General features: G+C 47.2%; 4 protein-coding genes across 4 annotated transcripts; 3 read left to right on the top strand and 1 right to left on the bottom strand.

Annotated features, from left to right (window-relative positions):
- Window positions 1-899: 899 nt before the first annotated feature.
- On the top strand, window positions 900-2,470 carry PtA15_9A422 (uncharacterized protein; the record flags this gene model as incomplete). The annotated part of the gene is made up of 6 exons (XM_053172629.1): window positions 900-968; window positions 1,063-1,185; window positions 1,264-1,366; window positions 1,435-1,578; window positions 1,645-2,292; window positions 2,382-2,470. The coding sequence occupies 6 exons, from the start codon at window positions 900-902 to the stop codon at window positions 2,468-2,470; spliced, it is 1,176 nt and encodes a 391-aa protein (XP_053023850.1).
- A 1,098-nt stretch (window positions 2,471-3,568) lies between these two features.
- PtA15_9A423 (uncharacterized protein) lies at window positions 3,569-4,704 on the top strand (the record flags this gene model as incomplete). The annotated part of the gene is made up of 2 exons (XM_053172630.1): window positions 3,569-3,611; window positions 3,689-4,704. The coding sequence occupies 2 exons, from the start codon at window positions 3,569-3,571 to the stop codon at window positions 4,702-4,704; spliced, it is 1,059 nt and encodes a 352-aa protein (XP_053023851.1).
- A 2,883-nt stretch (window positions 4,705-7,587) lies between these two features.
- Window positions 7,588-13,765, bottom strand: PtA15_9A424 (uncharacterized protein; the record flags this gene model as incomplete). Its single annotated transcript, XM_053172631.1, has 18 exons — window positions 7,588-7,608; window positions 7,698-7,728; window positions 7,807-7,952; window positions 8,035-8,109; window positions 8,173-8,187; window positions 8,266-8,504; window positions 8,594-8,668; window positions 8,730-8,816; window positions 8,890-9,062; window positions 9,149-9,958; window positions 10,043-10,619; window positions 10,685-10,781; window positions 10,849-11,317; window positions 11,384-11,842; window positions 11,911-12,508; window positions 12,601-13,351; window positions 13,440-13,480; window positions 13,579-13,765. The coding sequence occupies 18 exons, from the start codon at window positions 13,763-13,765 to the stop codon at window positions 7,588-7,590; spliced, it is 4,851 nt and encodes a 1,616-aa protein (XP_053023852.1).
- Window positions 13,766-25,124: 11,359 nt separating this feature from the next.
- On the top strand, window positions 25,125-25,386 carry PtA15_9A425 (uncharacterized protein; the record flags this gene model as incomplete). The annotated part of the gene is made up of 2 exons (XM_053172632.1): window positions 25,125-25,272; window positions 25,346-25,386. 2 exons carry the CDS (start codon window positions 25,125-25,127, stop codon window positions 25,384-25,386), a joined length of 189 nt encoding a protein of 62 aa, XP_053023853.1.
- Between the last annotated feature and the right edge of the window lie 261 nt (window positions 25,387-25,647).

The raw sequence follows: 25,647 nt of genomic DNA on the forward strand, positions 1-25,647 counted from the left end.
AAAGGAAACATCCAATATAGTTCATGTGACTTCGTAGTTTTGGAGCGACATTCCCACCTGATCAATAATACTGGTAGAAAAGGAAAACTATGGCCAACTGCTCAACGGTACTAGACGGTCCCTGTTGCCCAGTTAGTGGGAAACGTTAGGAAGTGAATCAACCGCGAGCGCTGGTTTGAAAGAGAGAAAGTCATCATGTAGAGCAATATGCCTCCTTTGGATTTATTGATCACTGAATCTGTTTATGTGTTGGTGCGAGCACCCTCCCGAGACGCTTCGCGCCTCCTGGGAGAGGCTGAGTGAAGCTCGATTGTTTGTACATACATAACTAACGAGAGATCGGATCAAACACAAGTTGCGTTACCCCACTTTTCGCTCGAGACATAGTGGGCGATAGCTAGGAACGATCATCCTCGCATTTTCTGCACGGAGGTTCCATAGCTCATTAGCGTGAGTCTCCTGTTTTCAAAGTCGCACTCCTTAGCTCGATGACTGAGGCGTCAACAGAGGTTTGACTCAACTTTCATAACTGCAAAAATATCAACTTCCAGACCCCCTGTCGGGAATATGGATGACTCCTGGATGGCTGATAGATCAGTAAAGTGTCCTTCCTATGACGCATGGCATTGGGTGATACTCCGGATCCAAAGCTAGCATAATCATAACAGTAAGCAGATGATTCCAGCTTGGAGGGTACATCTCCACTGCCCCTAGTCGGCGATTACGCCTCCCTGGCCAACCAAGACTGGATGAATAACCACTAGCCTGAACTACAGACAACTGATCGTTTTCTCAGGTGAGGAGTTCGGTTGTCAGAAGATATAAAACAGCAGACTTATACGGTCTCGCCCTCCCTCATCTCCTCACACAACTTCATAGTACAATCATCAACGCACAAAATGCCACAAGCAATCCTTTACCCAGTCAAAAACACTTTGCGAAAAGAGAGTCACCGCACAGGGGCCGCAGTGCGTTTTCTTCGTATTGCCTTCATTTTTACTAGGAGGATGTGACTGCATTGCTTTTCAATGTTGCTAATTTGATACAAGTCTTCCTCTTCAGGCATATGCGAAGGCTGTTCGGCGATACAACTTCAAGACTGGCATCTTTGAAGGCAATAAGGGTCGTGTCTTGGCGATTAAGGAGGATGGTTCTGACCACGAGGTCCCTGCCGAAAGCATAGCTGTTGAGTTATAGTCTTATGGTGTATAAGCTGGTTTAATGGAACTGTTACCAAGATATTTACTACTTCCTGTGACGCAGCACGATTTGGAATATGTAGTTCCGGTGACCATCGGAACCCCGGGAGTCACACTTATGTTGGATTTCGATACCGGATCGTCGGACCTATGGGTTTGGTCAAGTGGTATGTTCTCTGATGCGTCTCTCAGAAGATTTTACAAGCCTAATCTTTGCAAAACTACTTGTTCGTAGACCTCAAAGCTAGCCAACCGACCGCGTCGGGCCATGCGATATATGATCCTAAGAAGTCGAGCACTGCTCAAGAGGTCTCGGGCGGAACTTGGAAAATTTCTTATGGAGATGGATCCTCCGCTAGCGGTGTCATTTACAGAGATGGTCAGATCTTGCATTATTTTCTGTTCAGTAGCCAAAAATGACTTTTTCAGGCCAAAAACCATCTAGATATTCGAATTGGGGACCTCCACTGCTCTGAACAAGGAATTGAGGTTGCTCAAAAACTTTCGAGCGCTTTCCTTAACGGTGAAGGCTCTGATGGGCTTTTGGGGCTTGCGTGGCCTCAAATCAATACGGCCAACCCTCAGCAGAAGACTCCGATGCAAAACATGATTGAGAAAAGCATCACCGACCAGGGATTGTTCACAGTCTGCTTGAAGCACGATACTGAAGGCAAAGGCTTTTACTCATTCGGAACCATTTGCGCCAAAGAAGCCGGCGTCTCGGAGAAAGACATCGTCTATGCACCAATTGACAACAAACAGGGATTCTGGGCCTTTGAGTCACAGAAGGCGAAGATAGGCGAAGATGAGATCGAATTATCTGGGAACGTCGCGATAGCAGACACCGGAACGACGCTCGCGTTGGTTTCTGAGGCCGTCACGACTGCTCTTTACAAAAAGATTCCGGGTGCCGTCCTGGACAGAAGTCAGGGTGGCTACGTGTACCCTGTCGATGCTGAGGTACCCGATGTCCAACTGGCCGTCGGTGACAAAATGTACACGATCCCAGGGAAATCTTTGGCCTACGGCCTCCCAGAAAAGGGAATGGTATTTGGCGGTATTCAATCACGTGGAAACAACCCATTTGATATTCGTAAGTCAAGGCCATCACCTCCATACTTTCAATCAACTTGTGCGTTGACTAAAATAATTTAATCACTGGTATCCACTTCAAATTTTTAGTGGGTGACACCTTCTTGAAAAGTGTTTACGTCGTTTTTGACCAGAAGAATGTCCGCATCGGATTCGCTCAAAGAACCGCCGGTCAGTGAAAAAGGGCAGACGTAGCGCTGGTGGAAAGCTTGTTGAGAAACGAGCGCCAAGTGGACAATGTATTCCCAATGGAATTTGAAGAAAGGGATCCCAATGGAATTTGAAGAAAGGGATACTTACTTTATTTATTTCTTTATAGCTTAACCTTAGCCCACCATCATATCGTACCGGTAGTCCCATATGGACCAGAGCTACTCAATTATATCATACCCCCAATTCAGAAACCCATTTTATGTGAAAGAGTGTTATGTTTGATCCTTGAGAAATTTCATGGGTCTATTGATGGCACACACAAATAAAATACTTTATAAGGGCTTCACTTGAATCTCACCTGGTTCTCCTTCGAAGTCAATAAACCCTCGCAAGAGGTGAAACCAACGTCAGCGACAAGCTCACGTGGTCTCCCCGCGCTCCAGGAGTGCGTTTGTAAAAATCTTCCCAAGTTAATAGGGACTTTTGACCCTTTCCCTATTATAGGGCCCCACATAGGGACTGCGGTGGCTGTACCGGCGGGCCCTATTAGGTCCTATAGGGCCCCGAATAGGGCCCGCGGTGGAGGTGCTCTTAACTCTTCACCGTGCCATTATTACCTCAACGAAGTATCGGCTCGGGCTGGAATATGTCCTAGTGAGACCTGGTGGGATTCCGAAGTCATGATGCCGTCGTATCGCGCAAAGTGCACGTCGAGTCATCCAGCCCGGGCTAGCTGTAGAAACGACTGCAGTGCAAGCCCACTTGCTCCGGGTCTTGACTGGAGAATCAGCCGCCCTGATTCCGGTTATGTTTGGTCTTGGAAAGCAATTCGTAGACCGAACAACTCAACAGCAGTCATGGGCAAATAGGGAAGGCTGGAAAAATTTCCCCGTTCTGAAATGGACTGGACATGAAGGTATTCAGCCATCTTTTGCGCTTGCGGGATGGGCTTTGTCAAAGACGTACCGTTCATGGATCCTGAAGGTCTATAAAAGCGGGCCATCATCGGCCCATCTCCTTGCTCACCCATCGCAACCTCCCAATCATCTACTCCATCTCCTCATCCTCTCCTCATCCAAAGCTCACAGCCTTAGTGTCTTTCTCACTCTTCATACAAAACAACAATGCGTTTCACTTGTGCTACCGCCGGAGTACTCGTTCTTGGTGGTTAGTCAAACCCGCTAGAATCGGGAAGTGGTTCATCTTTTACCCGAGACTAATTTCTACTTGACCTTTCCCCACAGTCACGGTTTCTCAAGCGCGTTCTATTGCGCCTAGCCCCTGGAGTATTAATCATGAATCCACGGAGGGCGAAGCCTTACACTTTGTTGCCCAGATTTCCAAAAGATCAAATGACGATAGCGATGGCTGGACCTCGAAACTATCTCCCCAAGACAGCTTGCACTTGAAAAGCAATGACCATAAGTCCGACCCATCTCCAAATCAAGCTGGAAGCGAGAACGAAAACGACGGTCAAGATGATTCTGATTCCAGCTCGCGGGTTCATGAATACTCGGAAAAGGATGACTCAAGACAGCGCATTATCCTTCCAAAAAATCCTTCGACGGTCGCAATCGCCGCACTCAAGCCAGCACCAGCCTACCGGAAAGAAACTCCTCAATCTACCGCTAACCTCTTACAAGCAATCGAAGACTATCGCGGCGCAATACTTGATGGAGCTTCATCCGAATCGGAATCAGATGTGCTACCCGAGCCAGCCAAGCATATTTTGCAGCCTCTAAACAAAGTCCAGCTCAAAAAGTTCAACGAAACTATCCATGAGTTGAGCAAAAATCGAAACGTACAAGATATTATTCTCAACCACACCTCTGGCTTCAGAACCGCACTAGAATCCCTTAACCATACATCCACCGCATCATTAAACTTGACTTCAGGAACCACCATGGCCTTAGGAAACTTATCATCCCTCGCCAACAACCTTCCTATTCCAATCGACAATGTGCGCAATGCTATAACCGGGTTAAACTCATCCTCTTCACTCGCGCCGGTCACCTCACAAGCCAACACCCGCGCTTTTATCAATATCTCCACCCTTTCGAACAACCTCCCCGTCACAACTACCTCTGTTATCAACGGGGCTGCGCCCAGTTCAGAGCACTTTGCTATCAACCGAAGTTCATCATCTAATGATACTGACTCCATGAGAACCGCCACACCAACTCACCACTCTGACTTTAACAACAGCATGTCAGGTCAAACCGATCCTACTTTTAACCACACATCACCTTTCCAAAAATAGCACTGCTATCTTGTCCAACAGCATTGCACTCAGCTCCTAATTTATTTTTTGTGTTTTCTGCATTTTTTTTCCCTTTACGCTTTACACCCCACCTAATATCATTGTTTAATCACCCCATTTAATATAATTGCTTAATCGCGTCTCGTTCTGTTATATTCCGGGCTCTGTTTAATCGCGTCTTGCTCTGTTATATTCCGGGCTCTTTGGTCTTGCCATCTCATATGAATAATTAACACGAAATAATAAAAATGTAACCTGATGCATCTTTCCAGCCGAATCCAAACAACTCTCAAATGATACTGGAGAGAGGAAAGCAAATAGTCGAGTTCCCTATCTTCTCCAAATTGACAGGCGGCTTAAGCTGCGCCAACACTGTAACAGCTATGCTGCGCGAAGCAGCCTCACTTTGCCACACTTTCAGTAGCGTGCTGGGCGCTTTGTTTTTTTTTACTTTCTTTATGGGGGTAAAATCCATGATAATATTAATACTAATAGTGAGCTATTTTCCGCGGCAAGTGGCGGTATTCTGCTACACTTCTTGCTTCAGAAGTTATGATTTAGAGGATTCAGAATTGAATCTTGCTAATTTAGCTAGCGGGATTAATGCTAATTTAGGGACTTTGCTGCACTACTATAGCAACAATCAAATCTCAATCCTCTACATCATAAATTGATGTAGGATTGATGATTAATTTTGGAAGTTGAAAAATTGACTCCCAAGAATTGTTAAATCGACTCCCAAAAGTCGTTTACGTCGCGCGGACCGCCTCTGGACGTCCGTCCCCGGTCTGCGGGACCAAGCTTTGACCCGCGCGCATTTTGGGAGTCGGAAAATTAATTCTACTCTCCAGAATGGGAGTCGGAATTTTAATTTCACAAAAAATGACAGAAAATAAAGAAAAATTTATACCTCTGCACTGGGGCACCTAAAGCCCCCCAGAATTTTACAGCGGCCATCAAGCACTCTGAATAACACCTGATGTGCTTCACGGCATTGGCACACCCCAGGAAAGGGGTGTGCTACGGTGGGTCTTATTTGGTGGATTTCCTTAGTAGGAAATCCGCCAAAGCCTTAGCTACAGTGCCCCAAAGCCCCCCAAAATTTTACAGTGGTCATAGAATCCTCTGAATGGCACATGGTGAGATTCTTGGCAGTAGGAAACCCCAGGAAAGGGGTGTGCTACTGTAAGCCTAATTTGGCGGATTTCCTACTAAGGAAATCCACCAAAGCCTTTGCCACAGTGCTCCAAAGTGCACCAAACTTTTGGATCAAGAAATAAAATACTCTGTAACCAAATGGTTGGCTGCAAGACAGTAACACACCAGCATAAAATACTTTTGAGGCAGCAGGGGCTTTTGGTTATATCTGCTACTGATTGCCTCCGCAACAGATGATAGTGCCTCCGCAACAGTTGATAGCGCCTCCACAAGAGTTAATAGTGCCCCCGCCACAGCTAATGGTGCCTCTGCCACAGTTAATGGTGCCTCTGCCACCGTTAATAGTGCCTCCGCCAAAGTTAATAGTGCCTCCGCCACAGTTATGTTGCAGAAGCATTATTAACTGTGGCGGACGCACTATTGATTGTGCCGGTGTGGTGATTTATATAGGCGAGCGCGGTAGAATGTCCATGCAGGGATAGCGCGGGCGGGAATGCACAAAGCCGCTCAGGCAGAGTGCATTCCGGTGACATAAGCACTGAGGATGAGGTCAGGAAAGCACGCTAAGAAAGCTTACAGAAAGTCACGCGCGGACTGGAATGCACGGATTGCGGATTGCGGATTGCGGATTTTGGATTGGGTATTCGGATTGGAGCGGAAAAGACAGGGCTGGACTGCGGCGGGACTACACACGTGGACTGGTAGCAGCGGCGCGTCAGCGGGTGAACCACAACAGCTGAAGCGGGTTCCACCAGCGGGTGGAACCGGGGTGGAGGCGGTGGCAAGAGAACGACTGACAGGGGCTAGACAGAGGACAGTGGGAGGACAAGCGTTGGAGAGGAGCAGAGTCTGGGAAAGTGACAAGCAGGAGAGCGGGCGGAGCTGGAGGACTAGTGCGGGATCGGGTGGGAACGGCAATGTACGTGGAGGGAAGGGCAGGGGACGGATTTTCTCTCTCTTCTTTACTTATCCTATTATTATCACACTTACGGGATAACTCATTGTTTTGTACTTACAACTACAGACGTACTAGAGTTATTAGAGGATTATCTGAGACTTTATTGTTACCTTGAGAGTTACTTGCGGATTTTGTGCTTACAAAGTGCGGAGCTTTATTCACTTGCGGATTATTACACTATAGATCAGGCTCAGTAGAGGAGCGCTGAAGGCTAGCGGAAAGTAGCAGTGCAGAGCCAAGTTACCGACAATCACACAGCCCGGACATCAATATCAAAAAGACCCGGGTACCGCCGCTGCGGGTGCCAAGTACGGGTATGGGTGTCCGTTTTGAGGAAAAAACGCAGGCGGTACCTGGACACGCGGCGGGTACCCGGGTACTGATTGCCATCTTTAATGCAAAGAAGAATTTATTTCACTGGCCTTAACATCCTCTAAACGTACCGCAGCAGCTAGACCGCTGTTTGAAGCTGTACATCGCCGCTTGGAAAACAAAGTGTTTTTTGAAGTAGATGATAATATTTGCTTAAAAACCTAGCCATTCACTCAAAAATAAAAATAACTGCTCATACAACTCATACCGTTTTTACACTAGGGAATATTTTAGTGAAATCATACTACTACAACACTTTTAGCACAAATTTGCAATCGATGGAAATGAAAAAATACCCATCTGTTTTGAGCATTGTGACAGCTTTCATCAGCTTGCCAGAACTTGTTATGCTTTTGCTTGTGACGCCTTACGACTTGACTTGAGAGAGTTCAAAATCATTTGTCTAGATGGTAAATCTATCCACAGATACCGCCACACCCGGAAAGGGATTAGCTTCGGCCTCTGATCAGATATTCAAATATAAAAAAAGGTGAGAAACACAAACCTCAAATAAAACATCCAATATCGTTGAAGTACTGATGAACCGCAGACATGGCTATGGTTAGCTTTCGACAAGGTCTGCAGTCTTGTTATATTAGGAGAAAGAACTCAACGACCAGGCTTGGCTTTCACAACTATCGCGACAAAAGGCCCCATCCTTATTGGTCAATTCTGGCAATCCGGCCCAAGGATCCGACTGGATATATCGGCGATGCTCAGCTAAGATGGAATGGATTTGGTGGACGGTCACTTGTCGGTTCTGCAAGATGGTTAACAAGAATCAATAGTAAAAATGTGCAACCCGGGGGATGAAGGAGAGAAGACCACATTCTTCGACTTACCTGAAGACCTTCGCCAGCCAATGTGTCGAAGTGTAAGAACGCCCTCAAATAGTAGCCAATAGGCCAAACCCATTCCTATCGGAAAACCTCATGGTGAGTGATTCTGCGCAAAATGCAAAGGGGATCAGAGGTGCTTACAGGGCCTTGATGATACTACAGAACCAATTTAAGTGCAAGATCAGTTGATATGAAACCCGACGTCAAAAACCCCACTGAACTTGCTAGACTCACGTTTCTTCCCTTTGCAACGAGCCAATCGGAAGAATCGTTTGCATTATCGTAGTCCGGTCGATAGTCCGCTTCCCAGGGGTCCAAAGTGCGCATGCCAAGAGGTCCGATGAGAGCCTCTCGGGTGGTTTTCAGAGCTATCAAGGCACGCGCAGGAGTAAATAACTTGGGTGCCACTGCCATCGCTATAGGAAAGTTTGGGCGCAGTTGGTAATCGGCATGAGCTCGGTCGGAGGGTGTACCTATTGATGAGGGTCCGAATGGAGTATTAGCGATGGTGCACGGCATACAACCGAGGACAGGCGATTAATTAAGGAAATAAAGTGCTCACCAAACACATCCTTGTAGACTCCACGGCGTGTTACTAGCTTTGGATCGATAACAAAATCTTTGTCCTCGTTTGAATCTGCAAAGTTGCCAAGTCGTTAAAATGATTTTTGCTCGAAATAAAAAAGCTTTAGACTTGCCCAATGGAATCCAATAACATTTCTCAAAATTCTTTTGGATCTTCTGAGCCCATTCGTCCCAAGTCACCTTAACTTTTTTGCCGTCAACTGGATTGTAGGGACACGAATCAGCGTGTTGACTTCTTGTGAGATTGGCCAGCGCTGTGATAAAATGACTCACTTTCTACCTCGGCGCCATTCTTGCGTAGCTTTCCTGCCTTAGCAAGCTGTGCGGCCCATACCAACGTGCTATAGAGCAAGCCAATTATTTCTACTGGAGCTCCATCTCTGGGTGTTCCAGGAAAACCCTTGTTGCCGGCCTTTTCGCTTTCGCCCATTTTGTCCATCCAAGTTCTATTCGAACCGGCGAAAAAGGAAAAGAAGCTTGACTATCTGCGCGAGATTGGTACACAGTGTGGAGTTGTTAAATTGCTACTCACCCGCAGTTTTTCTCGTTTCCTCCCATAACCAGTCCAGTAGCCCAGTCGACGTGAATACTTATGTTGAAGCCTTTGTCACTCATCTGCCCGTCAATAGCAGGCCCCGCGTTATACTCCCGAAAGTCGATTCCTTTGGCATGTCGCTCAAGAATCTCTTCAACCACTTCCCCAACCGTGAGCTGTTCCGAGTACGCGATCGAAGAATCCCAGGGCACCCATTCATCAGAGCTCGGAAATCGTCTTTTGATTTGAACTCCCAATATCGCTTCCCCTTCCTTGCAATATTTCACGTACTCTTGCAAGAGTTGAAGCATGAACCAAGGAGAATCGCGAGAATTGTAGCGAGGAGTTCGGACTGAGTCTAGTAAGTTGGGCATCAAGCCATGCTTCAAAGTCGTACAAAAGCATAGCAGATGAGCCCGAGCAATTTCGAAGAGACCAGTCTTGATAAATAAGCCACTCGCGCTGATAGCGCAATCCCGGCCCCACGTCCTTGCCCATCCCGAACTGAAGTGCGGTAACCCAGCCGCGACACATGGAAGACTTTCTTTCGGATCCAAAGACGCAGACGGCACCAAGCCATACATTTGAACTGCGGTCATGGCCAACGAATGTATGAAAACCGTGCCTTGGCGAATGAAGGGGGAGCATAGAGCGATCGCTCTTTCTCTACTTGCTCTGTAAGCTGTATATATAAGCAGGGCAAAGTACTTAGGTCGCATGAACGCTGGTATTTTCGCTTTAATAAGCTGTATTCTCCGTTCAAGCCATTCAACTGGCCCGCTGAGCTTAGAAAATCGGTAGGAATTTCTAACGAGACAAAAAAGCAGATACAAATTGAGCATTAGTTTGGGTCTGATTGTTCACTGCACGCCGATGAACGAACAAGCTGACCGGCGTAATCTTTCCAGAACATATTCGAATGGCCAATGTCCATCTCTCAGGTGCGCGCAAAGAGGATGTCCCAAGTCGTTTGTGCGGATGATGTACCTGAGATGATGCATCCATCCTTCTAAGCCACAATAAACGTTCCTACCAAGGCCGGGGACGTCGTATGCACCATCGCGGCCTTCACTAGAATCCCGTTCTTCTCCATCCGTCCGGTACAAGATAAAATTCAGATCGACTAGATCGAGGCCCTCGAATTTTTCGATTGCTTCCAATCCTATGAATGATTCCAGGCTTCGGCCTTTCATTTCGCTTTGTTCCGGTTTCAATCCCTCCATCCAAGTCTTGAACAGCATCAAACTGCCGGGTGGGAAATGTTTGGGCACGATAACCTCGACGAATTCTCCATCCGAATCAGAGCCTTGCTTGATGACGTTTTCAGTTGAGCCAAACTCTATCGGTATGAGTTTTGATTCGAGGCCTCGAAGAGCGGTTTCATCGGATGGGTCCCTCTTGGACAGGATCTCAAGAGACGAGCCAGTTATGAAAGCTGCTTTCGTTCGGCGGAGCTTCATAGGCGCCACTACATGTGTGGATATGAAGGTTATTAAGGTTGGTCGGTTTATTTTAGTTAAAATCACATCTTACCAAAGCCCCGATCATTAGAATCCCCATGAAACGCCGTATGAGCGACAAGCAAATATCCCTCATTGGTGGATGGGTGGACTCTATGGGCCAAAATGTACTACACACAAACAAGAAACGTAAATAAAGCTTATCGCAAAGGTCTTGTCTATTGTCATATTACTGACGTCATGTTCTTGATGAAAATGCCCTTCCTTGAAACCGTCTAGAGCCATTTCAGTGTGGAGGTGATTCAGTAATCGCTTCCACCGACCAATTCCGGCTTCGACATCGACATGCTCATACAACCTTTTTTCGCCAACCAAGTCAAGAAGCTTCGGGTACAGATCATCGAAACCTTTATTCGACCCAATGGCCGAAAACGCAAAACCCACAAGCCCGCCGGTAGAAATGGCATCTCGAGCTGTTCTTTTATCGGCTGGTGACTCATTATCGTGAGTACAATCCATCAGGAAGGCGTGGGGTCTGGAACCATGTAATGGTATGATTTCGCATTTAACTTTGGACTTGTCTCCGTTTTTAGACGTGAGCAAAACTTCCGACTGCTCAGTCAAGCAATTCGTGTCCATCGAGCCGATGGGCTTCCCAAGTCCGTAGTTATAGAGAAGTCGACTCTGATCTTTGGGGTCATGCCCGCTTTGGAGGTGAAGAACGTTTAGTCAGATCAACACGTCGAAGCAATGGAACTACTGAGCTACTGACTTCATTGCCTCCCTAATTAAACTGTTTATGCCAAGACGGCTAACAAAGTACGTATCCATATCTTCGCTTCCCGTAAACAGCTCCGCGCACACATACAAATCTGGCCGAACCCTGCGCGCAACATCTAATAAGTGCTCACCCACATGGATTGGCGTGGAGTGGCAATTGTCGATTCGAAACCCGCCAAAAAAGCGAGCTAGAAGCTCGGTGTACTTCGTCATGTGATCCCAAAGGAAAGGGCTGTCTTTTGGTTCCCGACCGTATCGTAGCTTCACGCAGTCACCCCAAACGATCACCTCCCTTCTTAGGTAAGCTTTCGATTTTTCCGAAGCAAAATCTTCCAAAGGATTGGCGTTCCATATCCACCCGTTATTCGCCAACGCTAGACACTTGGGATCGTGTTTCTTTGTCTTCGAATCCTGCTCCAATCGTGTAAACAAACTTTCGATTAAAGGACGCCTAGGAGATTGCAATGTCAGTAAAAGCAGCGTTATTGCAAACAGCATACCATTTGAAACCTCTCTCACTTTTTGGTAATCGGTCCCATTTTCGGCCCATGCGGGTCTAGTCTAGTATAACGAATTCGACTGCGAGTGTTTTGGATGATTGCCTTGACATCGTCATCATACTCTTGGTAACGCTCGACGTTCAATTCGTTGAGTATTCTTTTCAGCGTCTCAATCATCTCTTCAAGGGCCACGCGACCATACCCCTTGTCTTGAAATAACCGAACTGCAGAATCCATCTTGATTTTCCCAGATAAATGGCCACGAGGCCCCGTTACCTGTTTCCAGCCAGTCCCTTCATTGTTCATACAGGCCTTTTCAAACTCCGCCCATTCGATGTGAGCAGGGCCTTCGGATTGAGGTTCTTTGGAGCGTGAAGTATTTGACCAAGCTTGAGAGAATTTCCCTGCAACGTGGTCGACGTCAACCACGTAATATTCCCAAAGCTTTAGTTGTGCCAAGGTCTGGTGCTCGATGAAATGCATAATTTTATCGAGATCTACTTCAGAATCTACCGCCCGAGGAAGACTTTTCTCGGCCAATGTCTCTGATAATTCCAACAGAGCTGAATCTAGTTCAAGAGCTGGCTCTAAGTGAGGCGAATTGACGATATTGTAGCCTGACAAGTCGGTTTAAGGCAGTTTCAGTTCCTGGAAATTCTAGCAGACTGGGGAAACGTGGCAAGACTCTTCAAAACAGAATGTTTTTCACCTGATTCGGGATGATCTCGCAGCCATGGACTGTTATTAGCCGTATGGTTCCAAACCACATCAGTTAGGCTTAATACTCCCCACTCCTCTCGAAGTCTCGACAACCAATCCAACAGTTGTTTTTGTTCATCTTCGGCGGATTTTGGGGGCTGGTCGAATAACTCTGGATCGAATCGCAACTGGTCATAGATACTATAAGGGCTACCACTTTCCCCGCGGGCCTGTAGAGGGGTAAAATGGATCATGTTGTAGCCACGATCTCTAATCACATCCATATATTTCGGCCATTGACTCATTTTACCCATCCACTTCGCTATGACGGTCTGAATAACCAAGCCGTCCAAAGGTATGTTGACAGACGAGCCTTTTTTGACAAGGCCGCCTTCTCCGATGGGCAAGATTTTTGAGTTTTCGAGCTCGCCCGACAAGATTCTGTGGCGACCGGGAGCCGTCAAAACCGGATCAACATTGAAGTATCCTGGCTTGCTTTTGACTCTCTGCTCGCCCTTAGTTGAGTCTCCTTGGAACTCGACGTAAAATTCGAATGCGCCGGCTTGGGTTACTTTCAAGTCGATTTGGATGGGTTGTGAGGTATCCTGAGGAAGCGAATGTGTATAGAACTGCTTGCGATCGAAGGCATTACCTTCAGAAGGAAAGTTCGTGTACAGTGTTCCAGAATTCGACGCACGTGCCCCGGCGGCGATCGAGAACCGGAGCAGATAAGGCTCCACCGGTGATGGTAGGCGGATATACTGTAGAAATTCAATGAGAAATGGACATTGCTGTTAGGTTTCCCTCGTTTACCAATGAGAATAAATGAATCGAAAGAATGATAAATACCGATTTTTCTTTGGATGGCGATCCATCATCCTGCAAGCTGACTGAATAGTAGATAATTTTAATATGCGGCCAGGATGAGGCGTCAAATTGACTTATAGATGGCATGCACAGGGAGCAGTCAGAGTGAAAGCTTGCTCACGCTCGAATACTGTGATTGGGGTGCTTTCTTCCACTGGCGGAGCTTTGGCGGAACGTGAGTGAGGTGGTGACGATTGAGCCGTGCTTTTGGTTTGCGCCGAGCTGGGAGGGGGATGACTCTGGTCAGTAGAGACGGTGGAGGACGACTTGATTGACTGTTTTGAAGGTGGCTTTTTCTTGCTAGCCATTTTGGTACTATATCAATAAACTCAAGAAGTAAGACTTGTTCGGAAGTCAAGATATTGAAGTACTGTGTGGGAGGCAAGAGGAGTCCAGCGAGGTTTTGATACTGCTGACGACCAGAATGTTTACGAGGGTGAAGATGAGAGCAATCAGGAGCGGTCAACACACTTACAAGAGTTATCGAGCGATCATCCGGGAGTCGGTATACCACAAGTGACGCAAATCCATGACGTCATTCCCCACTCAATCCCGAATCCCGAATCCCGAACTTCCTCCCGAGTCCCGACTTAGTAGCGACACCCGGGGAGTCCCTCCACGTGGGGCCCACCGCGAATCCACGTGGATCCCACGGTGAAGGGGTGCGCGAGGTCGGACCAGCGGCATCTGGTCCACACGCCCTTGTGGGCATCACCAAGCACATCACGAGGGCACCTCGTGATGGCCCCGAGGATTCCACGGATACTTACAGATGTGTACCCGTGGAATCCACGTGGCCACGTAGGCGGGGCTGAAAAATTTAGCGGGAGGAGCCCGTCAAAAATTGTCGCCAGTGGGACTCAAACCCACACCAAGCGCAGGGAGCCTGAGTGACACTGCGGGCATCTCGCTGTCGCTGCGGCCCGCAGCGACATCATGACGCTGCATATCAGAATGCAGCGTCAGCTGCAGCGACATCAGGCCGGCTGATCGATTTGCCTTTGGACAGCCGGCCACCAATACATAACAACCTCTCAATGACCGGTCCTTGTGCCGGCCATCGAGAGGATTACACACTCCTCTCACTCCTCTCGGTGACCAGCTCATGGACCGGTCATCGGGAGGAGTCCACACTCCTCTTGATGCCAGCACACACCGGCGTCAAGAGGAGTACAGACACCTCTCGATGGCCGGCACAACGACCGGTCACCGAGAGGAGTACGCACTCCTCTCGATGGCTGGCCCAAGGCCCGGTCATCGGGAGGAGTACATACACACTTCCCTCGATGGACGGCACAGACCAGGCATCGAGGTGCATGTACTCCTCTCAACGCCGGCCTGTGTTGGCATTGAGAGGAGTATGTATTCCTCCTCCCGATGACCGGTCCTTGTGCTGGTCATCGAGAGGAGTGTGGACTCCTCCTCCCAATGACCAGTTGTTATGCTGGTCATCGAGGGGAGTGTGGACAACTCTCAACGGCCGGCACAAGGACTCCTCCTGATGGCCGGTCCTTGGGCCAGCCATTGAGAGGAGTGCGTACTCCTCTCGGTGACCGGTCGTTGTGCCGGCCATCGAGAGGTGCGTTGTGTGTACATACCCCGGTGGCCGGCTGATGGACAGCCGGCCAAGTGTTGCTGCAATACTTGCCGCGCGGGGTTCGAATCCCCACTGAATTGTCAGATGTCGCTGCGGTCCGCAGCGACATCGAGATGCCCGCAGTGTGAGGGGGAGTGCTACACAGCACAGCCATTTCACACTCCTGCATCACGCTTCTTTACACGATATGAACCCCCCAAACAATGGTTTGCAATCAGGTTTGCAATAGGTTTTTTTCTTAAGTTTTTTTTCCAGTTTTTTTTTCCTCTCTTCAAAATCGAGTTTTGTCGGACTTTCAAAACCTCAGGACCAGCCTGAGGTGGTCTTGGCTGGAAGTATAAAAAAAAAAAAATGCTGTGGAACCGACGTGGTCTCCACGCGTGCCAGGAAGGCACATTGTGGAACCGACGGGGAAAAGTGTGAAGCCCATCGGTTCCACGTGGAAAAATCCTGTTTCGTGGAACCAACGAGCTTACCAAGGGGTTACCGAGCCGATCCTCGTCGGCTCCACGGATTACCCTCCTCACGTCGGTTCCACAAACGGGCGGGGCAGGAAGTACCCCCGCCGTGGACTTCCTTCGAGAGCTCTTAAAAACTTCAAGTGAACCCATCGAAAGAGACCATGGTCGGGGGTTCTAATCATCTTACACTGAAGGAAGGAGGGATGCTGAGGTTTTCGTTCTGTTTTGCTCGAAAAGTTGTCCTGCAAGTATGTACAGTGGGTGTGCTGAAATTTTTGGCATCCCATTTCACTGCTTTTGAGAGCCAAGATGGCCTGTTGAGGCTTCAGTTTTTGGCTCATAGGGTCTTGGGGGCTAACTTAACTACACGGCGGGGGTACTTCCTGCCCCGCCCATTTGTGGAACCGATGCGAGGAGGGTAATCCGTGGAGCCGACGAGGATCGGCTCGGTAACCCCTCGGTAAGCTCGTTGGTTCCACAAAACAGAATTTTTCCACGTGGAACTGATGGGCTTCACACTTTTCCCCGTCGGTTCCACGATGGGCTTCACACTTTTCCCCGTCGGTTCCACGATGTGCCTTCCTGGCACGCGTGGAGACCACATCAGCTCGTTGCTCACGTCGGTTCCACGGCATTTTTTTTTTTTATACTTCCAGCCAAGACCACCTCAGGCTGGTCCTGAGGTTTTGAAAGTCCGACAAAACTCGATTTTGAAGAGAGGAAAAAAAAACTCAAAAAAAAAAACTTAAGAAAAAAACCTATTGCAAACCCAATGGCAAACCATCGTTTGGGGGGTTCATATTGTGTAAAGAAGCGTGATGCAGGAGTGTGAAATGGCTGTGCTGTGTAGCACTCCCCCTCACTCAGGCTCCCTGCGCTTGGTGTGGGTTTGAGTCCCACTGGCGACAATTTTTGACGGGCTCCTCCCGCTAAATTTTTCAGCCCCGCCTACGTGGCCACGTGGATTCCACGGGTACACATCTGTAAGTATCCGTGGAATCCTCGGGGCCATCACAAGGTGCCCTCGTGATGTGCTTGGTGATGCCCACAAGGGCGTGTGGACCAGATGCCGCTGGTCCGACCTCGCGCACCCCTTCACCGTGGGATCCACGTGGATTCGCGGTGGGCCCCACGTGGAGGGACTCCCCGGGTGTAAGTCCCTCTCTTTGTGGAGGGCCCGGGGACGCCGTCCCGCAGGGACCCTCCAAACTTATACATAAGTGGACCCCGCGGCCTGAGAGAATCAGGAACTTGGCCTTTTTCAATGCTGTGTAGCTTCATCACATCACATTATGTGATTGAGTTGTAGGGGAACAAAAGATGCAGAAAATCAAGGAGAATCTTTCCACCTATTGTCCTATTTTTAGGGACTAGGGAAATCGCAGCTGCGCCGCGGAACACAAAGATGATCCAAGAAACAGGAAATGGTTTGAGCTTCTAAATGAAAACTTATAAATAAACAAAGGCTTAACACTTGAGCGCCTCAATCAAAAAAGGAAATTGTGCACATCTTAAGTGCACAGGCATGATATTATCTCAGGAATCATGTTGTAGAATTTCTATGTCCTGAAAAATTTTCCTTGTGAAAAAGTCAGGCCCATTAATGCTGGTATAGACCATGCCAAGCTATGACAGACTTATACCAATGTTGAAGCACTTGTATATACCAATGTTGAAGCACTTGTATATACCAATGTTGAATCACTTGTATAGGATTTCTGCCCTGAACTGGCCATTCTTCCAAAACTTCATATCAACACTGGTTACTCTATGTGTGTCAAAAAGTTGACAGAATGGCTTCTGGGTTAGTGTTATTTACTACTGAATTAAGACAAATGTGAATCTCAGCACAGCAACATCAATGATAACAGACCTTGGCAGAAACCCAATAATCATCTTAAAGTTGAAAAGAGTTGAACAATGTTTATGCTACAGGCTGAAGATACGTGGGCAGAATGTATTGAATAGTAAGAGGAGAAATGTGAATTTATTATGGTTCAAGGACTTAAGTGGGAGGAAAGAAGGCCAATTTTTACAACATTGGTGATGACCTCATTATCTTCCTCTGGTACATAAGCCACACCCAATCCACTGACGGAGGTGACTCTTGATAATGCCACATACAATTGACCGTGTGCAAAGACCAGGCTAGGTAAAAAGACCCTGACATGGTCCAAGGACTTTCCTTGGCACTTTTTGATAGTCATAGCAAATGCGCTGGCCACAGGAAATTGAAATCGCGTGAAGGAACAGGAAAATTCCATGTCAGGTTTGTATTTGAGCTTAATTTGAGGTAAAGCTGTAATCTTCCCAGTTTCCGTGCCCGTAAGGACCTTGAATCTTAGCACCATCCATTCAATATTGAGGAGCAACAATTTAGTTCCGTTTGCCAAACCATCATCCAAGCACAAGTTCCGGAGTAGTAATAAGGGCTGTCCAACTTTCAATTCTAGTTTGTTTTCAGGAAATTTTGGTACATTGATTTTGTTCAAATATTCTTCTGGCAGAGCCTTCTCAGTTGAATTGGTCATTTGATCTATTGAAACGGATATGAAAAGATTGGTAGAAAGGAGTTTTGGGCACTGCTTGTTGATTGTTTTCACATATTTATTGACGGGTGTGATTATGGAACTGCTTTTGTAATATCCTGTCAAGAATTGTTCCAAAAATGGGTGTTGATGGACCATCAAGTCCCCGTAAATGAATCTAATGATGTGGGATGATAGAGCCGGGATTGAGTGGTTTCTGAACAGAGTGCCAAAGGGCAATGGAATTTGTAGTACCTTCTCCTATGTTCAGCTGCCATTTATTGAACTGAACAGTGCCTCGTTCAAGGGGCTGGTCACCTGAGCCCAACAATTGGATGTTGCGCCTCAAATGGATTTTTTTGACGTTTTTCCATAGGGGAGAGTTTAGCATGCATAGTTTCCCTTGTGACAGCATATCACCCATTTTCACAACAGGCAGAGTCTGACAAAAATCACCTCCGAAGATGACCCTTATTCTGCCAAAAGGAATGTCCATTTTCTTCAAGTCTTGAAAAGATCTGTCAACAGCTTTGACGGAAAGCCGGTTCTGCATTGATATTTTGTCCCACACTATAATCTGAACTTCAGATACTTCTTGGCAAAGTGCCAAGGGTCAATCCAAATGCACACCACTTTTTGACTAGATGCACGCTAAAAAAGTGGTGTGCACGCCTGTAAGCCAAAATAAATGGCGTACAGGAGCAGTGCACGCCATTTGTTTGGCGTGCGTAGCCCTGAACGCCAAAAATACTCCTTTTTGGAAGAATTTTGGCGTGCACAAACCCTCCACGCCATTTTTTTTGGCGTACAGGCGTTGCACGCCACTTTTTTGGCGTGCATATAGTCAAAAGTTGGCGTGCACCGTTTTACATGCAGTTTTTTTGGAGGCACAGTTGGCCACAGCGCCCCAACGGCATGATGAATAGTTCCAGGATGAAAATTTTTCATAGTGGCCGAGCTTGGCAGAGTCACTATTTATAGTGGTGGGGCTTGGCGGTGGCACTATTCATAGTGGTGGAGCTTGGCGGAGGCACTATTCATAGTGCGGAGCTCGGCGCAGGCACTATTCATAGTGCGGAGCTTGCCGGAGGCACTATGAATAGTACATGAAATATGTCATTTAGACGCAGTGTGTCAGCCTTAGAGTCAACACAGCTGACCTAAAGTCTGCCTCTTTTCTACTTATTACATATGAAATTACTTCATATCTTTTTCATCTTAAGAGATATCATTGTTTTGACTTCATTTTCTGTTTCCTCATGCAATTTTAACCCTAGTTACAACTTATCAATTCTTTGTAACTATACTCCTTCCCTGAGTTATTGAGTTGTGGCGCGCATGCGCAGTTGTGACGTGTCAGCGCTACCAGGCGCGCCAAACCACATGTACACATGTAATTACATAAGCAAACTGTGAAAATTTTCGAAGTCAGGATCCCCCTTGCCTGAGGAGGATCTACAGACTTCAGCACACCAGAACCACACCCCAGATAACCCAGGATCACCACCAAAGAGATTACCACACTCCCAGTATACCTACCGTCACAGGCGCCTAGGATATTGACAGTAAGTAAACTCTTTCTCTGAACCTTGCTTATCCAGAGTGAAACTCTGTTGCTCTTGATTGTTTCTTTTTTTCTTCAACTCTTCCAATCTTAAAAGATCAAAAGGTTATCTCTGGTTAAGACCTACAAAACCAGAGCAGAGTAGTAACCCTACTTCTGAATCCCACCAATGTTTCCGTGTTGTGAGTGGAGGCTGTTGCACTCTTTCTTGGCCTTGCACAGCTGGCATCCAACTTTTCCAGGTTGAGAATAGCCCAGATCAATTAATAAAGACTTAAAGTCTAGGCCTGATCTTCTCTTTCTTTCTCTTTCTCTTCCTCTCTCTCAGTTTGTATTTCTTTATCCCAAGAAATCCAAACTATTCCTCCTCTCTTTTCTTGTGTCCTGCTGTCACATAAGAGACACAGGCTCACACAGTGGTCACACCCTATTCCTATTTTGTTGTGTGCAACTGTTCCTGCCGAAAAATTTGCATTCAACATGGTACACACCACTTTTTGAATAGATGCATGCCAAAAAAGTGGCGTGCAAAGCCTGTACGCCAAAAAAAATGGCGTGGAGGGTTTGTGCACGCCAAAATTCTTCCAAAAAGGAGTATTTTTGGCGTGCAGGGCTACGCACGCCAAACAAATGGCGTGCACTGCTCCTGTACGCCATTTATTTTGGCATACAGGCGTGCACGCCACTTTTTTGGCGTGCATCTAGTCAAAAAGTGGCGTGCATTTAGATTGACCCAAGTGCCAATTGCGACTCCCATACGCAAGTAGAGGTTGAATTGATTTTGAGAGGTATCTTGAATCGAGCATGGGCAGTGGTAGCATTGTGCAGGACCAACAATGCAATTCCAGAAGAAGCAACAGCGGCCACCCTGAGACCTCTACAGTTCAAAATAATCAATCAGAGTGTTGAGGACAAAAGTTTTGCTGGTTCCTCCAGGGCCATCAATATAGACTGTCCAGGGTTCCTTCCTGTTGGTTTGTTTCATGATGTTGTCTACAGATTGTGTTGCTCAGGTGTAAGTTTTGAGTATTTCTCCTCATACCCCTGAGCTGGATTATAATTTGACAGCTTCTTGGACAAAAAAATGCACCTAAGTTGAGGTCATAAAGAACGGTTAGTGCCCAGAAAGCCAACCTCTGTAAGCGACTTCAACTTTTTTTTTTAACTGGGCTCAATTTGGTATTGAGTTAGAGAAATGCAGTTCTTGGCAGTGGGCTCGATGCCTCCAGGACTATATCTGAGGCTGTACTTTGAATTGTCGCCCAATATGTCTATGAACTGATTGAGGAGCCGTTGAGGGTTTTCTGGGGGGCTGTGGACCAGCATGATGCAAAATAGAGCTCTTAAAGCAGCGCCTAACATCCACAGAGAAGCCTCCTGAAGACAGGTAGCATATTGCTCATCTGATGCAAGTAGTCCTAGGTGTTCAGCAGCTGCGCGGAACGTTGAATGTTGTACTGCGGCAACGGTTTGGTGATTTTCAGAACTCTTAGGACCTTGGACGTGTATGAGCTGGAGTCTCAAATACACCACGGACGCACTTTTAAGATTTCAGTTCAAAGAAAATTTGAATGGGCATTAATCCATCTTTTTAAACAAGCATTTGAAAAAAACTCAAGTATTGTTTGGACAATATGCAAGATTTTTGATTTTGACCCATTTGGCGACGTCCCAACTGAATTGATTTTCCTTTGAAGCTCATTTGAAGCACCTTCAAACAACCTTTGGAGTTTTGCTTCTGTGGTGTAGTATTGTTCTCCTTCTGAAATGGTTGTGAAACAGATTTGTAAGTTTTAATCAGATGGCGGGGTGAATTTGAGAGAGTGGAGGATGGGAATGTGAAAGAATTGAATTGGCAACAGTTCCAAAAAACAAACATGGATATGGGGTCGAATTTCGAGGAAATTGGATAACAAAGGTGAGATAACGTGCGGAGGTCATCCTGGTTGGGGAGGATAAGGTAATGTGACCTGATGTAGGTCATGAGTAGAACAATTTGGTGTGCGGTTTCGGGTCGGGAAAGGAAAGGGTAGGAGATTAGGGCAGGGAAAATTCTTGAAATGGTAGGAGTATGGAGCAGGGAAATTGCTTGAATCGGCTAAACAAAACGTAAAGGAGGAGGTGTTTGGCCTGATTGTGAGAAGGAAAACAAAAAGGAATGTCAAGAGTTGGAGGTGAGGAAACAATAGATTGCAATGAACAAAGAGGAAATGATGATTTGAGTGCAGAAAAAGGTAATGTAACGTGCACTCAAGGGAAGAGGAAAAGAATATAAATAGACGGGCTTTGAGAGCGAAAGAATGGCAAGGCTCCGGAGTTTCAGGCTCATTATGGAGGCCTTCAGGCGGGGAAATGCTGCATTTTTTTCCCCAGAAAATGGGAAATCTCTGGTTGGGATATGTAATGACATTCAAATGTCTTTTTTTGCAACTTCATCTAGTTTGATATATCCCGTATCACACATGTTGCACTGTACAGAGTCTGGAATCCATGATGTTACAACTCTGATTACAGCTCAACGAGAGGTTTTGAGGATGGGAAAAAATAGTAGAAAGATGGGGACAGCTTGGGCCATCCCAGGAATTTAAACAATTTCAAAAATGGTGCAGAGGCTCATGAGGGAGAGTGATTCTAAAAAAGTCCCCACCAAAAGTCATAATTCTCTCAGGCCGCGGGGTCCACATAGTGCGTAAGTCCCTCCTTCGGAGGTCGCTTTGCTCCCCCGAGGAGGGAATTAGCTAAGTTAGTCTTGGGGGGCTGATTAGAAAAAGAAAACAAAAATAATTCTTACACCACGGCTCGATTCTCAAATTCGAGTTGCGTTGGCGCGCCCGCAGGGTCAAGCAAACTTAACACAAGCGTGCCCTCCTTGGGGGAGCATTGCAACCTCCAAAGGAGGAACTTGCCTCTAAAGTTGCATGTCTGGCCTTACAGGATCGAGACAAATGGCAGGGAGGATGCCACGCTCCCCCATTTTCCCCAATATCACCCTCTAGACTTCTGATTCTCTCCTTGCCTTTGGCACCATTACAATCACCAGCTTCTTAGCTTATTTTCCCACACTTCAAACTCCCCCGTATCCATCCCCCCTGGTAAGAAACATCCTGTAAATGTTGTTACATGGTGGATTTCTGTACCCGATCCCCCCCTTTGTGTCGTGGTTTTAACTCGTACACCCCGGGGCCAATGGAGCGCCCCAAGGGCAATTGGGTTGCTCCCCTGGGACCCCGCAAGTCAATGACCAAAACGGTGGCGCTCAATCTCGACATGTCCCAGGGGCACACCACTGTGACGCACCTGGGGCGTCACAAAACTTCCCCATTGCGTAATCTGATCACGCACCTGTTGCGTAAATGGGATTGGCGCGCCACAGCGACGCACCCTTGATTGTCCCTCAGGTGTCCCATGGGGGTGAGGATCACACTGATGCACTGCCAGCATATTTGGCTGGGTTGAAGTCATCCCAGTTTAACTGGGATGCACTCAACCAATTTAAACTTGGTTGATCTCAACCAATTTAATATAAACCCAAGGGGCGTACCCTGGATTTATATTTCATCAGTATAGATCACCCAAGTTTAAATTGGTTGAGTGCATCCCAGTTTAACTGAGATAACCTCAACCCAGCCAATTGTGCTGGCAGTGATGGAGCGTCCCGGTTGCTGGATATGGCGAGGTTGGGGACCACTCAGCCGCTGCCAGCGGATAGTTGATTGGGTACCCTTGGAGCCCTGAGTGGCGACCTGCGGATATTTGACCCAGGTGCCTTGAGGCGCTCAGCAGCAACCCGAAGCTGAGCGATCCGGAACCAACAATGTATGCCAGATCCATCGGGATCCAATTCAATCGGATCATCCTGGTGACTGATGGCAGGCGGATGCTCTGCGGAACTCTGATGGGGCAAATGCAACTGCGGGGCCCATGGGACTCGCGTGGGCGGGTAATTGGTCACTGGCACTTGGCCAAGGGTCAGGGCACACGAATATGTAGAATATAATATTTCATGGGGAAACTCTTGATTGTCAACAAGATTGGGTTTAAGAAGTTGGCCAAAAACTCAATTGCTCTCCAACAAAATATGAAATCGGTCCTATTAAGTAACCGTCTCCTCTATCCTCAAGAACCATCAAACAATGTTTAGATGGATTCAAATGCTCTGTAAATTTAGGCGGTGATGGGATCAATCCAAAGGGGAGATAACTACAAATTAGAAGAATATCAACAACTGCTAGAGTTTCTCTGCCTGAACAACAGGAGCCCGGCAATAAAATAATAATTGTTAGAATTTAGAACTTTCAGGCACGAGAAATAAAAGGGCTAAGATGAGTATTGATAAAAACTCAAGAATTTGGGCAGTGAGGATGACTCTCTCACCGGATGCGGCTCAGCGGGGCGCGGAGAAAGAATGAGGAGAACCGATGAGTGTAATTTCTTGTTGTAGGCTGGCTTTAAATAGACTAAAAACAAGCGGCCAACAAGTGGTTGGAAGACAATAGAATAATGAAACAGTTTGATCAAGACAAGTTTCATTTATACTATCTCTGAGACTATGCGTGATAACAAGTATGACAAGATATTATCTACTACACACGGTTCAATGACTACTTGGTGTGATAAAATCTGTACTAACAAGGATACTGGCAATGCTTTTGAGAATGACATGAAACAATGTTTTAGAGGTGTAAGTAAGAGGAAATGGCAAAATTCCAACAATAATGAGAGAGATTTTGGGGGAGGAGCCGAGGGCCTGACACTTGAGGGTGGGGAGAGCAAGTGCGTTGGAGGGGGAGTTGGAGGGAAGAAGAGAGGGTGGATGATGGTTGGTTGGAGGGAAGAGGGAGGTTGGATGATGGTCAGCGAGGGAACTGGGGTTGCCTGAGGAATTGGTTGTGAGGTGTCCGAGGATATGAAGCCAGTTATGTTTCAGTTGATGATAGAAGCAATACATAAATGGCAAGATTAACAAGTCCTTTCATCATCATGGAAGACAGATGCCAGACTTGTGGTGTCACAGGGCCACCATGAGCCCGGCCTGGTCGGGGTAGGAGTTGGATGCAAGCTCTGGGACCAAAGCGCCACTGGCTCGTCTGGGTCATTGATTGGTCACACGCATGATGCGGCCTGGGGCCGCCCATCCGGACGCTGATGTTGAGCAACAGTACCCAAAGCGTGCTGGGGACATCCCAATGGCGCCACGTTTGACGAGGCGCCGCAATGATGGTATGGGTGCGCCCCTAATGTTGGCGCAATTTCTGGGCAATCCCAAGGTCTCAGTGGCGCATCCTTGGTGTTGACTGCATGTGGCTCGGATGTGGTGCACCACCTTTTCTCGATTTGCCCCGCTGTGTACATTAAGTTTTATGTTTGATCTATGCATCTGTTCCATGCATATGACGTGGTCACGTGGTTCTTTGCAAGGGACTGGAACGGCTCTGCTGCTGCTGCAGGCCTTGTGCGCGCGTGCGCAGCAGGGGTGTGTCCCTGCCGGGGGGCTCAGCTCTTGGGCTGCCTCGCGCGATGGCTCAGCAGTGCTGTGCTGCTGCTATGGCTTCCATTCCCTCTACACGGCCAACATTCAGCCATCAACTCCCCACCGCCACCTCTTCCATCGATCTAGTCCAGATGCAATCCACTCAGAACAGCATTATCAACCACCAAGCGCTCAGTTTTTGCCCCTTCTGTATTTTTGATCATCTTCCGGCAACTGACTGCCCATTGATTCTTTGCTTCACTTGCAGATTTCAGCCAATTACCTTCCTCATGTGGCTTTATCCGTTGAACAATGTGTGAGCGTTCCCTCTCTGATCATTACCCCGTGTGTGAATGCTGGCCATTTGAATGTGACCAGATAAGACGGTCAATCACTCAATCCCCTCTCTCTGAAGTCCAATCTGCAACTCTCTTCCGTTCACCGACAAACTTTATTCTACCCCGTTTCTTTTTCCCATTCTTCTTCACTTCTTGATCTCATCGCCAAACAATCATTGACCTATCAATTGCTCAAAGTCTTTCTTATTCGGACTCGGTCAATCAAACCGAA

The sequence above is a fragment of the Puccinia triticina genome, chromosome 9A (genome assembly GCF_026914185.1).
Source record: "Puccinia triticina chromosome 9A, complete sequence".
NCBI lineage: Eukaryota > Fungi > Basidiomycota > Pucciniomycetes > Pucciniales > Pucciniaceae > Puccinia > Puccinia triticina.